General features: G+C 41.3%; 1 protein-coding gene across 9 annotated transcripts in view; it reads right to left on the reverse strand.

The window, feature by feature from the left end:
* Window positions 1-15,389, reverse strand: part of RABGAP1L (RAB GTPase activating protein 1 like) — a 525,894-nt gene that overhangs the window by 380,145 nt on the left and 130,360 nt on the right. For all 9 annotated transcript variants that reach the window (XR_010589791.1, XR_010589793.1, XR_010589792.1 and 6 more), the window contains one exon: window positions 6,750-6,894. Coding sequence is in view for 5 of the 9 variants with exons in the window: in XM_065554561.1 (XP_065410633.1) it covers window positions 6,750-6,894 (145 nt within the window). In the remaining 4 variants the exon portion in view is untranslated. The remainder of the gene's footprint in view (window positions 1-6,749; window positions 6,895-15,389) is intronic.

Raw genomic sequence — 15,389 nt, forward strand, 5'->3', positions numbered from 1 at the left:
ACCTCCAGCAGTGGTCCCAGATGCGTTGGGCCACGGCGCGGGGTCGGGCCCCCGGAGGATATTGTTCCTTACGGAGACGTTGTCAGTAGGTCTCTGGGCTAATGCCGGTGTGGTCTAGGATGGCCGCCTTCACTCGGGCGTACTCGAGCACTTCCCGGGGGTCGAGGCTCCAGTATGCGGCCTGAGCCTGCCCCGTCAAATAAGGGGCTAGTAACGTGGCCCAATGCTCTGAGGGCCACCGGGCAGCAATCGCCACCCGTTCAAATGTCACCAGAAATGCTTCTGAGTCGTCCTCAGGCCCCATCTTGGTGAGGCGTACCGGTAGTGCCCCTAGGGTATCCCCCAGTCCAGTCCCCAAGGGGGTGGCAGGGGTGCCTCCCGCCGGGCGTAATAGCACGGCCATCTGTTGCACCAAATGTTCTTGCTGCACCCGCTGCTGGGTGGCCAACTCCCGGAGGAGCTGCTGCTGATTCTCTTGGTGCTGGGTCATCAGCAGCTGCTGCTGAGTGGTCATTTGCTGCAGCATCTGCACCTGCTGCTGGGCCGACTGCTCCTGCTGCTTCTCTAGCAGCCATTTTAATAGCTTCTCAGCCTCCATGTTGGGGTTCAGCGGGTTACACCCGATTCAACCCCCACCCTCTGGACCCCTTTGGTGGGTCCTGGTCTGCACCCACAATCCGGGTCGACCATCTGTCAGCGCACGGCACTGCTCTGGGCAATAGTCCGCAGTCTTGGCGCTGGCCCCTCGTATCAGGGGCGGACCGCTATGCCCGCATTCTCCACCACGTGTGACAGGGTCGGTAGCTCACCACTGCTGCGCCTCCTCCTAGTCGTCTCGGGGAATTAGTCTCAGCCAGTAGAGCGCCCTCTTTGGGTGGCGTCCCGCCTGTCGTCTCGCCTTCGTTGGGTGCGCGGGTTTGCGCTGCTCTCCACGTACGGCGTCTCTCTGGATGTGGGGTAGTCGCCCCACCACAGGAGGGAACGAGCAGCAGATGTTGCACTTGTTGGCAATAAGAGTCTCCCCAAGGCAATAAAAGCAGTGCTGGTGGCACTTGCTGATGGAAAAGGAACTGGTGTAGGAGACACAATTCTTGAATACCGGAACTCTTGGCATAGTCCCTCTTCAAAAGGAGAAGCTTCCTGGGGTGGGAAGACCTAAACTAATTACACTAACTATAAAAACACTAAAAACCGAAACTATTTGCAACTATTTATAAATTATATTTACGGGTTCGCAGTAAAGAAAGATCAAAGTGGACAAGGAGGATTCTGACTCCATCCATGCGGTGGTAAGAAGGAACTGGAGAGGTGTCGGTTCACACTACCCTTTATAGTCTGTTTGGAGTATGAGGAGAGTAACTGCACATCCCGGACCAATGGACACTGCATACCAAAAATTTCTGAACCCAGGCATATGGTACACATGCATACCCAAATGTGGAATACATATAGAGACCATCAATCGAAGAACCACCCACAGAATCCCACCAAATACTCATAAATATCAGGATATCCACAGAGGACCACGGTCATTCACAGAAAAGCCCTATGCTGCAAAGATCATCATACAGAACTTGCTGCAGATGGAAACTATCCCTTAGTGCTCAAGAGGAGCAGGTTTGACAGAGAGAAGGGAGAATCCACTCATATAATGCTTACCCAGTCCACCACAACTTGCACCTATTTGTCCTGTGGATATGGAAAAAGGAAGAATATGATGCTGCACAGAGCATCCATCATCCCTGTCCCATCCACTCCTGACCTGGATCACAAATGAGTTCCCACAGACAAATTTTCATGGGGTTGGTGAGACTTGAGTGCAGGAGAGAGAAGAAAGGATGTCATGCAGCTAGGACCACAACTCCAAACTACTGCCCCCTAGCAACTTTGTTATAAAATAATTCTGGAAGAGAAGCAGCCATAAAACTCCAAATTTCAACATTTGACATGAAAAATTCACACGTCATACAACTGTAGGTAGGTTTGCATTCTATGGAAATGTTTTGTATTTAAATATTAACTTTTTTAAAACTGAGAATTCACACTTGAATCACTAACTTTACAGTATGAACATAAATCAAATTAAACTATCGTGTGTTACATCATTCAGAGCAAGAAAAAAATTAATATACTGTACTCAATTTTTCACCAGTTAAAGAAGGGATTAGAAACTATCCAATAGCACAATAATATTGCTGCAGGAGTTGATTAAATGTATTTTTAATAACTGAAAGGTTAACTTGCAATGCAGTAAGAATGGTCTAATGTTAGAGAACAGAATGTACAACCTGTAAAAATGAGATATTGACTCATCTCAGATGTAATTTTTTTTTTTAAGTGAAATGCTATGGATTTGCACTCATTAGAAGCTGCTGTATAAAAAAAGTTAAATCTTGTAGGACTGCAACAAAGGTTTCTATCTGATAGAGGATAATCTTGTCCTATATTCAAACAGACTGTCCTCATGAATTTACCATACGCTGAGATGATGATCAGATCATTTTACATTGCTCACTCTGTCCTTACCTACTCTCTCTTTCTGGGTCCTCCACTACGTAACTCTCTCAGATTTCTCTGCAGCTTTCAGACCCCTCCATCACTTTGATCTCCCTCTCATCTTTGAATTTCATGGTGCCTACATGTAACACCAACCTCTCCTCCACGTCTCAATCCTCACATGCTATTACTTTGTTCTTATTTCTGGAGAGTGAAGCCATCTCAAAAGAGTCCGAGGACCAGGGGACTTCTGCTACACATTTTTTCTTCCCTCCTGAAGTTCTACCTCTACCCCCCAGCTTGTGAGCAAAAAAATTAAACTTCGCCTCCCTAGTAAGATCCACGTATGTTTAATCACATTCCAATATGGCTCCGATAGCACAGTCCCTTCCTTCTGCACCAGCATCAGTGCAGAGACTCATGCTTTCATGTCTGGGAGATGCCCAATTCACTTCCTGGTGTGTCAGCCATGGTGGAGGCCTAATCATCTTTAAGAAATCTGTTGCTATAGCAAAAGGCTGACTGTTCCTTAGTTTTCCATTCAGCATTGCATTTCAGGAAATCATGAGAATGTTCTATAAGATGACTGATCTTTGGGTAAATACTTCTTTCTTACCAAGCTACTGTCTCCAGAAGTGTCATCTTACTAATAAAGTGTTACTTATTTCATTTTTTTTTTAAAGGATGAACCGCTTTTTGAAGACTATTCTTTGCCAATTTACAACAATATAAAAGTTTACTTAGGAAAACAGTGCCATTAAAACTATCTTATAGTTGGCTCAAAATAAATTCAACTTTTTGTATAATTTTGGCACGTTTGTAAAGAACGCATTTTATTTATCATCTATTTCCTACTTCTGAACTACTTTCTGAAAGCACTGAATATTAAGTATGACTTTATGTGGGCAACAGCAGGGAGCACTAGTTTTTGAAATCATACAAAACTATATCAAGAGAACCCAAAAGCCATCATTGCAAAAACAGTTTAATGACTGGGAGATACAAAGGTGACAAGTTAATTCGCGAAAATATTTACACCTAGTTGCTGTATATCAACTTCATATCAAAAGAGCACTGAGCTGGTGGATTGATTCAGCAGAAACAAAAAACAGACCTAGTCTTCAAGGATTGTCTTCAAAGGGTAGCAAATATCATTAGAAATCAAAACAAATTAACTCAAAAATAATACCTTTCCCCTTCCCCAAATCAATCCAGTCTTAGGACCTCAAGTATGGAATCCTGCCTTTCCATGAGCAGTCTCCAATTATATCCTAAGCAACCAATTTATACTCTTTCCTGTGTAGAGGAGGAGGAAACTGAGGTTAACACCTTTTACAATTCAGTGACCTTACACCAGGACTAATTCTAGCAAGCTATAGAACCCACAGTGGAAGGAAAAACAGGGAGAACCAGTTCAGCTGCAACCATTGCAACAGTAATGAGCAACAGTTTCATTTTTTTGCCATAGTTCTGTGCCTACTTATTTTCATTCCTCCATCACACACTATAAGGAGTGAATGTGGGAACCCCTGTGCTGTACTTCTTATGCCTGAAAACTGTTTCTCTCCCCAGCTACCTCCCAGCCTTCCAAAAAGCAGATCTGCTCTTTCTTAGTAGTAGTTCTCAGGAAGTTTGGCCAGGCACGTGAGGAAACAGCAGCATGGGGGAGATACTTGAACTTCAAGTTTGGGTCTTAGATGACCAGGAGAGGTGAGGGAGAATTGTCTTTTCCTCACTAGTTACAAGCTGCCTAACTTCATTTCATGTTGCCCCTCATGGGGGTCTTCTAAGTCTCCAACCTCCTAGCTATTTCATATTGCCCCGTTTCTAGAGGATGACTCCAGACCCCCACTTTCAGGTGCTTCATGCTCCCCCCCATCTAGGTGCATCCCCTGGGATTCTTTCTTGGCCACTGATGGCTCTTTGTCTGGGGTCTTCTGTCGGGGCAAATTTAAATGGGGGAAGAAATGAAAAAGTGATTACAAAGGAGGTCCCTATGAGTGTGCTTGAACCAGCTATGCCTTGCACCTTGTCAAAATTACACATTAATAATTCACTCTCCCACTACATTACCATGCATTATGAACATGAGCACAGATACCCTAATACATTTCACTTGAGACCTCTTCCAACAACATATAAGAGAAAGTTTAGTCAATACACATCTGGATCTCTTTTTAGTTAAATTATAGTCTGAATTAAGCAACCTTGTTAGCAAGGTAAGGCAATTTAGTGTGGAGGTTCAACGCATTCTTTTGCTTTGACAAGCAAACTGTTAATATTAATTAAATAAGACTAAGCAGGGGAATATTTCTGTGCCGCCTCCAGCTCTCAGGTTTGATGACTGAGCTGACAGAAATATGAACTGCAGTGCTAGTGCTAAAATGTAATGAAAACGTATGTTAGGTTGATATGAAATATTCCTAAATGGCCACTGTATGATTTTGCAATAAAGACAAACTGGAAGTTAGTGTCATGAAACCAAGGCACCAGTAAGAACAAAGGTATGGTTTATTTATTAGAAAAACATGATCACAATTTTCTACAAGGTCTTGCTCTTATGACACAATGAAATGTATTTCCCATTCACATTAAAATGCTAATGACCTTAAAACCAGGGTGGGAAGAAAATTCACACATCTGCCAATAGAACAGCAGCACAAAAGTCCTACTGAACCACTCTCTTCATGTATGGACTGAAAGAATATTCTGTCTTATTTCTTAAAGTGACATTTCCACTCCTAATCATGGCATGAGTCATCTAGCGCACAAAGGACCACGGGATGCTTAGAAATTGAGATAGCTGCAAAGGGCAAGTAAGCAAGACGAGGATGCAAATAAGGCATCATACACTTTTATGGAATTATATAAATAAATAATATTGCAAGCTTCAAATGTCATACAATGAATCATGAGGAAAATGATGGAGCTAATGGAGTGGGGAACAGCACTTCATAAAGAATAAAGAACAACCCCTCAAAACCCATACATGGATGAACTAACTGTTAGCCTATGAGGTGGGAAAGTCCCTACGATATATAATATATGCCATAAACAGGACCAGGTTAAAAAAAAAAAAAAAAAAGGGGGGGGGGGGGAGAGAGATGATATGGAGCCAGGTATTTATGGCCCCTGACTCTAAACAGAAATTAAACAAATAAATAAATCTTAGTTCAAGATCTAAAATACAAATGAATATTTTGAGGGGGGAATTTTAAACTATTATATTTTTCCATCATAATAATTAATGATCTGCAAAAGAAGGTACACAACAATGGAAATGTATGTAGAACAACTGGCAGTGACTCATTTAATCTGCACATCTAGCGGGATGGATAACTTCTAGGCAAGTACTCTAAATGCAGTTTCCATGAGAACAGTGTTACATTGTAATGACATTTTAAAAAGAGGATTATTTCCTTTGCAAGTATTTTGAATTTAACATATGGAAACTAACATTAAGTTTAACTTACCATTTTATTTTTCCTGCTATGCACACCTCTGTACTATTATTTATTCTATTTTTAAATAAAACTGTTTTACACAACATCAAGAGGGCAAGATCTAGAGAATATTTATTCTCTAATAGCACAGTGTTCATTAAATTCTGGAACAATCACTTGTTATTCTCAATAATAGTCACTGGAAAAAAAGGAATAAATAGTGCAATAGTAATTATTGAAGCCTGCTCCATCAAACAAGCTGCTGAAAGGACACTTACTATACATTTAAAATATATTCACGATAGATTGGCAGCACGAAGAAAAAAATCCACAAAATGTTTAAGTTACATAAAAATGATCCACAGGCACCAGGGATTGAGTCAGAAATCATTACTACTATAAACAGCAAAGAGCTTCCTGGCATCACTGTTAATTATGAGAGCTCTTTCTAGAGAATAATGGACTCTGATTGGAAGAAAAACCCTTTAACAGAAACTTGCTATCTTGTTAACCTAACAGGTGAAGAGGAATGGTAAGTTTTGGTGCACAGTGCTGTATGGATGCACCCTGTCTGCTGCTACATCTGGATAAAACAGCCTAGATAGGACAGTCTAAAAGTGTCGGACACTACTGCTGGTAGTGAAGATGCACTAGTTGTGAATGACAGGTGATTGGGCGGGGTGGGGGAGGGTGCTATTATAATACATCCCTGATGGACACAAATAGGAAGAAACCTATATGGGAATAAAAGACAGAAAAACTATGAAAAAACAGTATATACGGAATTGTACATGTTCATTTTACTCTTACCTTCTTCAGCCTCATCCTCCTGTGGCGATAGTGCACCCCCTCCACTTGTTGGACTGACTGATTCATCATCTCTCTCAGACTCCCGCTGCAGACTTACAACTTCATAAATTGCATCTCCAGCATTTGTGTGGTTTTTCCCTTCAGACTAAAAATAAGGAAATGAAATGAGTTTTAATGTTAGGCTCTTGCTATTCACCAACTCCATGTTTCTGCTGGTTTGTTCAAATAAGATTAAACCAAGGACTGATACAGTAATTTGGGGGCAAGACTCCATGAGCGCCAGGTTTGTATAATTATTGGGATTCCCAGAACGTCCATAGGACAGACCAGAGCAACCGCCCTGGGCTCCACACTTTGGGGGGCCCCATGCTTCAGGGGGATACGGGGTCCAGGGTGATCTAGGGAGTTAGCGGGGGGACTAGTGCCGGCAGCAGCGAGAGACCCAGCCCCAGCCCACCCCGCCAGCTCCTGGCGTCGCCCGGGGGGAGGGGGCGGAAGCCAGAAAGAAGCAGGGCAGCAGTTTGGGGGAAGTGATGGAATGGGGGCGGGGAGGGAGTAGAGCGGGGCGGACTGGGGCCGGGTCACTCGCTGCTGCCAGCGCCAGCCTCCCTGCTAACGCCCCAGGCCGCCCTTGACCTTGTGTCCCCCTGAAGTGCAGGGCCCCGCAAAGCGCGATAAGCCCAAACACTGGTGGAGCAAGGCCCACGTTGCTAAATATTGATGGAGCACGGGCACCATGAGCCCATATAACTCGCCACCTATGCAAGACTCCATCCAATTTCAATGGAAATTGCACATGTGGATTGAGATTAGTATATGACACTGCTGAACGTAATTTGAGGAAGATGAAAAGCAGCAATGAAAACAATTATTGTTAACGCTCCTCCCACAACAACCTTTATGTATTTGAGGAATTATAACACAAGCTTTACAATTTAAATTTAACAAACTGAGACAGGGAGGGGACTGCTGCAAGAAAAAATTGCAAAGAACAGACAGGAAAAATATTGTGATAATAAAAATAAGTACCAAACATTTTTGAGAAACCAAGTTTTTTAAGCATTTTGTAGAATGTTGAGAGTTGGCAGTAGGTAGCATGTTCCGCATCATAAAGATTACAACACCCACTGCGTAAGAAATGTGCTATGAAAGGATCCTTAGAAGTAGATTGTGTACAGTGCACACATTCACCTGTGCTACAGGGACCACAATATCTTCCATTTAATTCCAGGAGCCCTTTAGGATTTGTATCCAGTGTATTTATATTTTACCAGTAGCTGAAATTAGTTGGAATGCCTGAGCTCAATATCCCTAGTTATAACAATTTGGGGAACAAGGCACTCTCACTGGAGGGTGACACTCAAAAGTAGCTTCATATCTGACTGTGCCTAAGTTTGATAACCTTCAAGGCACACTGAAAGGAATACATTTTCTCACATGCTTTATTTAGCATGGATGAGGTGTGACAAATGATCCATTAAAGACCCACCAAATTCTTTTGTTGATTAAAACAACTTGTACTTCATATTTTTTAAAATGTAAAGTACTTAAATCTTGAACATTGGATAAATGAATTTTATAGAATTTTCTAGAAGAAAAAAAAATCAATAAAATAGCTCTTTGGTGTGTCCACATTAAATCTTGGAAGAGAAGAGAACCAGACACCAGGACTGTTCCTAGAGGTCTCCTCTCCAACATGTGCCCCAGCTGCTTTGCTTCCCAGACATCACAGAACAGTATACACATCTCTCCTTACTGCCCACTCCCACTTCAAAAAGTTTCTTCTCTGATGTACTCAACATTATTATTAAAAAAGTACAGTGATTCATGTATTTTCATATGGTTGTACAATAATAAAGCCAAATAGCTGCTATTAAGTGAACTGGAGATAAAGTAAAGCCAAAAAGTACATTTTAAGACCAGTTTTAGATCAGTTTTTTTTCAGCCTGCTTCATTTTTTGAAAACCTTACATAATCAGAGTTAAAATAAAGTTATTTTTCAAACAGGCTAATAATGTCAAGTCAGCCTCAAAAAGCAAATGAAAGTACTCTTACGGAGGTGGTGTTAAATTTGTCTCAGAAGCATAGTGTTAACCACATGAGAAAAAAAGGAATATCCAATAAAGGATAAGTGAAAGAAAAAAATTACCAAGGATTAGAATAAGATATTACGGTTTCCTCTGTCAGCCAAAAAAAAAAAAAAAAAAAAAATATAAGAGTAACATATGAGAACCTGCTGTGTAAAACCAAGGCACTGACCACTTGTCATTTATGAGCCCCTAGAACCTTTAATTTAAAAAGGGAGCACTAACTCCAGCTTGCTGGCCAATTTCCACCCACAGTAATTAACATCTTCCACTCTAAATACCTCCTGTAGTTTCAGTTACAGCTGGTGAAACTGTTCCATGGGGTAGTCTAAATCTGGACTGCCTGTGGTTGGACAAAATCAAGCGTTTTCCCCCTACTCTGATCAGTCCATCACACCTGTTTCTATTATAACCATTCCATGTTGGGAAAAAGCAAGGCATGGGTCCTCTTCTCTCTTTCCGAGTATAAGACAATTTTCCATACAGATCTGGAAGTGCGGGGTGAAATCTGGGCTACAGTTTATAATTTAGATCCATTACCCTTGTGATTAGTAAAATATAGCAGGGAGAAATTCGGTCCATTATCAATGCTTACACGTTTCACCTCCCAGGATGTCAGTATCAAGTAATTGCAAGGCCCCTGGTCAAGCAATTATGTCGACACTGATAATCTCATCATTTATCAAAGTCTCGGACATTCCTTTTGGAGGTATAGAAAGGGGTATTATTGAGAACATTGCAGTAGTACAGCTTTAGCATTACTCTGAGGACTTGGTATAGTATTCAGAAATCTGTTTAAATGTCCTTTTCATTTTTTTAAAATGTGTTTGTCTGAAACTCAAGGCATGTATAAACAAACATTTTAAAAATACATTAAGAACTTCAGATTAGCCCACTGCCAACATTTAGGACTCTTCTAACCACCAAAAATGCCCCCTCAATCTACTTCCCACTGATACTCTTAAAATCACCTCAAAAAAAGGCAAAGGTTTCCTTGAAACATGCCCTGCTGACTCAAGTTTACTTGGACCAAGAAAGAAGCTGTATTTTAAGATAAGTATCAAGCAAATGTAAATAAAAAGGATTATAGTGTGCGCTCTTTAAAACTGGAAAGGGCAGCAGTCTTCCACATTTTCACATACTTGTGTTTTTTATAAATTCTACTGTATTTATACATACCAACGGCGTGAAACAAGGATGTGTTCTCGCTCCTGTCCTATTTAACCTGTTCTTTGCATGTTTCCTTAACCATGCAGTGAAAGATCTGGACCGAGGTATATACTTGAAAAAGCGGCACGATGGTTCACTTTTTGACCTCCGTCACCTGAATGCAAAGACTAAGACAGTGCAGAAACTCCTTCTTGAGGCACTCTTTGCTGACGATTGTGCCCTCATGGCTCACACTGAAAATGATCTTCAGCACATTGTCAACAAGTTTGCTGAGGCCTCGCAATTTTTTGGACTAACTATCAGCCTTGGAAAGACAGAAGTTCTCCATCAACCTGCACCTGGATCAAATGCTTCTGTCCCGAGTATCTCCATCGACAGCACTCAGCTGAAAGTAGTGGAGAACTTTAAATATCTGGGTAGTGTCATATTCAGTGATGGATCACTGGATAACGAGATCAATGCACGAATATCCAAAGCAAGCCAGGCACTTGGCTGTCTGCGTGTCAAAGTTTTAAATCACCATAACATCCGGATGTCAACAAAACTGCTTGTGTACAGAGCCATTGATCTTTCATCTCTTTTGTACAGGTGCGAAACATGGACACTATATAGACATCACATCAATCAGTTTGAAGCATTTCACATGCGCTGCCTCCGTAACATCATGAAGATCCGCTGGCAAGACAAACTGCCCAATCTCGAAGTCCTCGAGAGAGCCCAGATGACAAGCATCGAAATGATGATCATGAAGTCACAGCTACGTTGGACCGGTCAGCCGCATGGATGCCAACAGAATCCCCCGACAGCTTCTGTATGGTGAGCTCTCCCAGGGCATCTGGCATATAGGTCGTCCACGGAAACATTACAAGGACACCATCAAAGCCAATCTGCAGTACAGCAGTATCAAACCTAGGGACCTTGAGGACGCCGCCAGCGATAGAACACAGTGGCGTGCAACAGTCAGAAATACCTGCATCGCCTTTGAGGAAGACCGCTGCCGGCGTCTACAAGAGGCACGCGAATGACGTCACAGAGCATCAGCAGCGCACAATCCACTGACCACGAACTTCCCATGCACCATCTGCAGCAAAATGTGCACCTCTAGAATTGGCTTGTATAGCCATCAGAGGGCACACCATAAGACCAACAACTGATGATCTGCACAGATTTGTCATCATCAGATCAATGGACTACCAAGACTGTATTTCACTTATCTCTATTGTAAAACTGAAGAGCAGGAGTGCCAAAGAAAACAGCTTGCATGAGACTGATTTACTCAGGTAGGCATTTAGTGTAGTCTGTGCCTTTATTGCATAGTAAAAACATCACTAGCTGTTCAGCACTAATTGTTTTATCCCTCAGTAAGATGACAATTGTCATTCTAGCTTAGGATCAGCAAAATTAAGTCAGTCCTATTCATTTAAGTCAACCACAGGGGTTGTGGTTCCACTGCAGTACAACACAAATTAGAAGATCAGACTCCTCTCTTCAGATCTTGAGCCAATATCAATATAATGTGCAAGTCTCTAGAGAAAATGGATCGATGTTTATTGCAGGAGAATGAAACTCTACATAATTCCAGAATGAACTGAATAATAATGCAAGTAATTGGATGTCAGCCAGGAGAGAAGAACTATCGGGAGGACCTTTGGATTCTACTCTACTGAACATTATTCAATAAAGCTTACATATACTTAGGCCTGGTCTACACTGACGGGGTGAAGGGGGGGTGGGGAGGAAGGTAGTTGATCTAAGATACGCAACTTCAGCTATGTGAACAACGTAGCTGAAGTCGACGTACTTAGATCTACTCACCGCGGTGTCTTCACTGAGGTGAGTCAACTGCTGCCGCTCCCCCGTCGACTCCGCCTGCACCTCTCATGGCGGTGGAGTACAGGAGTCGACGGGAGAGCACTGGGGGGTCGATTTATCGCATCTAGACTAGACGCGATAATCGGCCCCCGCTGGATCGATCACTGCCCGCTGATTCGGCAGGTAGTATAGACATATCCTAAGAAGCATATGCACCTTTCCACTGCATGGCAAGGACGGATGCAAAATCATGTTAATCACACACACAGAGTCCTGGGAGAGCCACACGGAGGGAATATGCAGTATGCTGTATCTTGGGTCCACCTCCCCTAGATTGAACTACACAGTCCCTTCATACAAATAATGCCAAACAGAGCTCTGGGGGTGCTAATGAAGTGAAATATTCAGGAGGAAATATAACTTGCACAAAAATCTGTTGTGTGTTATTCTGAGGAAGTTACATGTCTTAATCAATATTATTAAAGCATTATATAACATTACAATAATCTATATCATGATTTTCATTAATAATGATCATTTAATGCTTCAATTTATAACACTAATTCCCTCACTGCTCCTTCCACACACCAGGGGGGCAGTGTAGATGACATCACTTGAAATATCACATGAAGGCGGACAATTAAATATTGTGCTTGTATACAAATGCTATAACTCTGATTACTAAAATAGGTGAACCTGAGTGCCTGGGATTGAATGAGAATATTGAAGTAAGAGGCATTACAGAAACTTGGTGGAACAATGATAATCCACGTGACACTAATAGTGGGGCACAAAATATGTAAGAATTCCAGTAGATTGCACTGGTGGGTGGGTTTCACTACCTGTGAGAGAAAGCAGAGTCAAATATAATAAAAAACTTAAATAAATCAACCTTTACTATCAAATCTCTATGGATAGAAATTCCATACATGAATAATAAGAGTATAGTAGCAGGAATATACTACCAATCACCTGACCAGGGTGGTGACAGTGATTGTGAAATACTCAAGGAGTTTATAGAGGCTACAAAACCAGAAAACCCAACAATAATGAGGGATTTCAACTATCCCCGAACTGACTGGGTATGTGTCACCTCAAGACAGGGATGCAGACAGAAAAATGTCTGGTTACCATAAATGACTGCTGTGACATGCTGTAACCCTCGGGGAACACCCTGTAATCCCCCATATTCCTCATCTGTATATAATTGTGATATTACATATAAAGCATGCCTTGTAAGGTATCAAGGGAAAGGTTATCATCTGCTGAAAGTCATTTCTCTATCCATATATGTATATCATTAATGCATATGAAGTAGGACTGTCAAGCGATTAAAAAAATTAATTGTGATTAATTGCGCTGTTAAACAACAATAGGATAGCATTTATTTTAAATATTTCTGGATGTTTACTACATTTTCAAATATATTAAATTCAATTACAACACAGAATACAACGTGTACAGTGCTCACTTTATATTTATTTTTTATTACAAATATTTGCACTGTAAAAAAACAAAAATTATTTTTCAATTCACCTCATACAAGTACTGTAGTGCAATCTCTTTATCATGAAAGTTGAACTTACAAATGTAGAATTATGTACAAAAAAAATCAGCATTCAAAAATAAAACAATGTAAAACTTTAGAGCCTACAAGTCCACTCAGGACTACTACTTGGTCAGCCAATCACTCAAACAACAATGGTTACAATTTGCAGGAGATAATGCTGCCTGCTTCTTGTTTATAATGTCACCTGAAAGTGAGAACAGGCGTTCGCATGGCACTGTTGTAGCTGGCGTTGCAAGATATTTTCATGCCAGATGCTTTAAAGATTCATATGTCCCTTCATGCATCAACCACCATTCTAGAGGACATGCTTCCATGCTGATGATGGGTTCTGCTTGATAACAATCAAAAGCAGTGAGGACAGACACATGTTCATTTTCATCATCTGAGTCAGATGCCACCACCAGAAGGTTGATTTTCTTTTTTGGTGGTTTGGGTTCTGTAGTTTCCGCATCAGAGTGTTGTTCTTTTAAGACTTCTGAAAGCATGCTCCACACCTCGTCCCTCTCAGATTTTGGAAGGCACTTCAGATTCTTAACCCTTGGGTTGAGTTCTGTAGCTATTTTTAGAAATTTCACATTGGTACCTTCTTTGCATTTTGTCAAATGCTGTGAAAGTGTTCTTAAAATGAACACATGCTGGCTCATCATCCAAGACTGCCATAACACGAAATATATGCAGAATGCAGGTAAAACAGAACAGGAGACATACAATTCTCCCCGCAAGGAGTACAGTCACAAATTTAATTGACGCATTATTATTATTTTTTTTTACGAGCATCATCCGCATGGAAGCATGTCCTCTGGAATGGTGGCCGAAGCATGGAAGGGGCATATGAACGTTTAGCATATCTGGCATGTAAATACCTTGCAATGCCGGCTACAGAAGTGCCATGAGAAGGCCTGTTCTCACTTTCAGGTGATATTGTAAATAAAAAGCAGGCAGCAGGATCTCCTGTCAATGTAAACAAACTTGTTTATCTTAAACAATAAGGAGTCAAGTGGAACCTTAAAGACTAACAGATGTATTTGGGCTTAAGCTTTTGTGGGTAAAAAACACTTCTTCAGATGCATGGAGTGAAAATTACAGATACAAGCATAAATATACTGGCACATGAAGAGAAGGGAGTTACCTTAATGGCTACCCCTCTGATATTTGTTTAGTTTAGAAATTGGCAGAATAAGAAGTAGGACTGAGTGGACTTGTAGGCTCTAAAGTTTTACACTGTTTTGTTTTTGAGTGCAGTTATGTAATCAAAAAAAAAATCTGCATTTGTAAGTTACACTTTCATGATAAAGAGATTGCATTTCAGTACTTGCAGATGAATTGAAAAATACTATTTCTTTTGTTTATCATTTTACAGTGCATATATTTGTAATCAAAAATAATAATATAAAGTGAGCACTGTGCACTTTGTATTCTGTTTTGTAATTGAAATCAATATTGACAATGTAGAAAAACATCCAAAAATATTTAATAAATGTCAATTGGTATTCTATTGTTATAAGCGCGATTAATCACGATTAATTTTTTTGAATTAATCACGTGAGTTAACTGTGATTGACAGCCCTAATATGAAGTTATGAGAATTGTGTTGTATGGTTGTCACGGAAACATGCTGTAATTTGGGGGATCAACCAGATATTAGCTCCCCAGAGGCAACAGCAAGGAAAGTAACCAACACCCGGGTGGGGTGTCAATCAACACATCAACAACCATTGTCCAGCAAGGGAGCTACAATGCAATGACTCACCTGCATGAGGCCACAACGGGGGAATTGCTCAACCTTGCTTGGAGACTCAGCAATGCCCACCCAGAGATGCCTGGACATGTGTTTTCCAAGCACGTGGACTGAGGATATAAAACCAAACACAGGGGGCCCATGTTGGGCCTTTCTCCTTCACCCACCTACGCTGCAAGCGACAAGGACACTCTGAAGACTCCAACTGAGGAGACTGGCCCAGATTTCAAGGGTGAAATCTGTATATTAAGGATTGCAATATC

The sequence above is a fragment of the Chrysemys picta genome, chromosome 8 (assembly GCF_011386835.1).
Source record: "Chrysemys picta bellii isolate R12L10 chromosome 8, ASM1138683v2, whole genome shotgun sequence".
Taxonomy (NCBI): domain Eukaryota; kingdom Metazoa; phylum Chordata; order Testudines; family Emydidae; genus Chrysemys; species Chrysemys picta.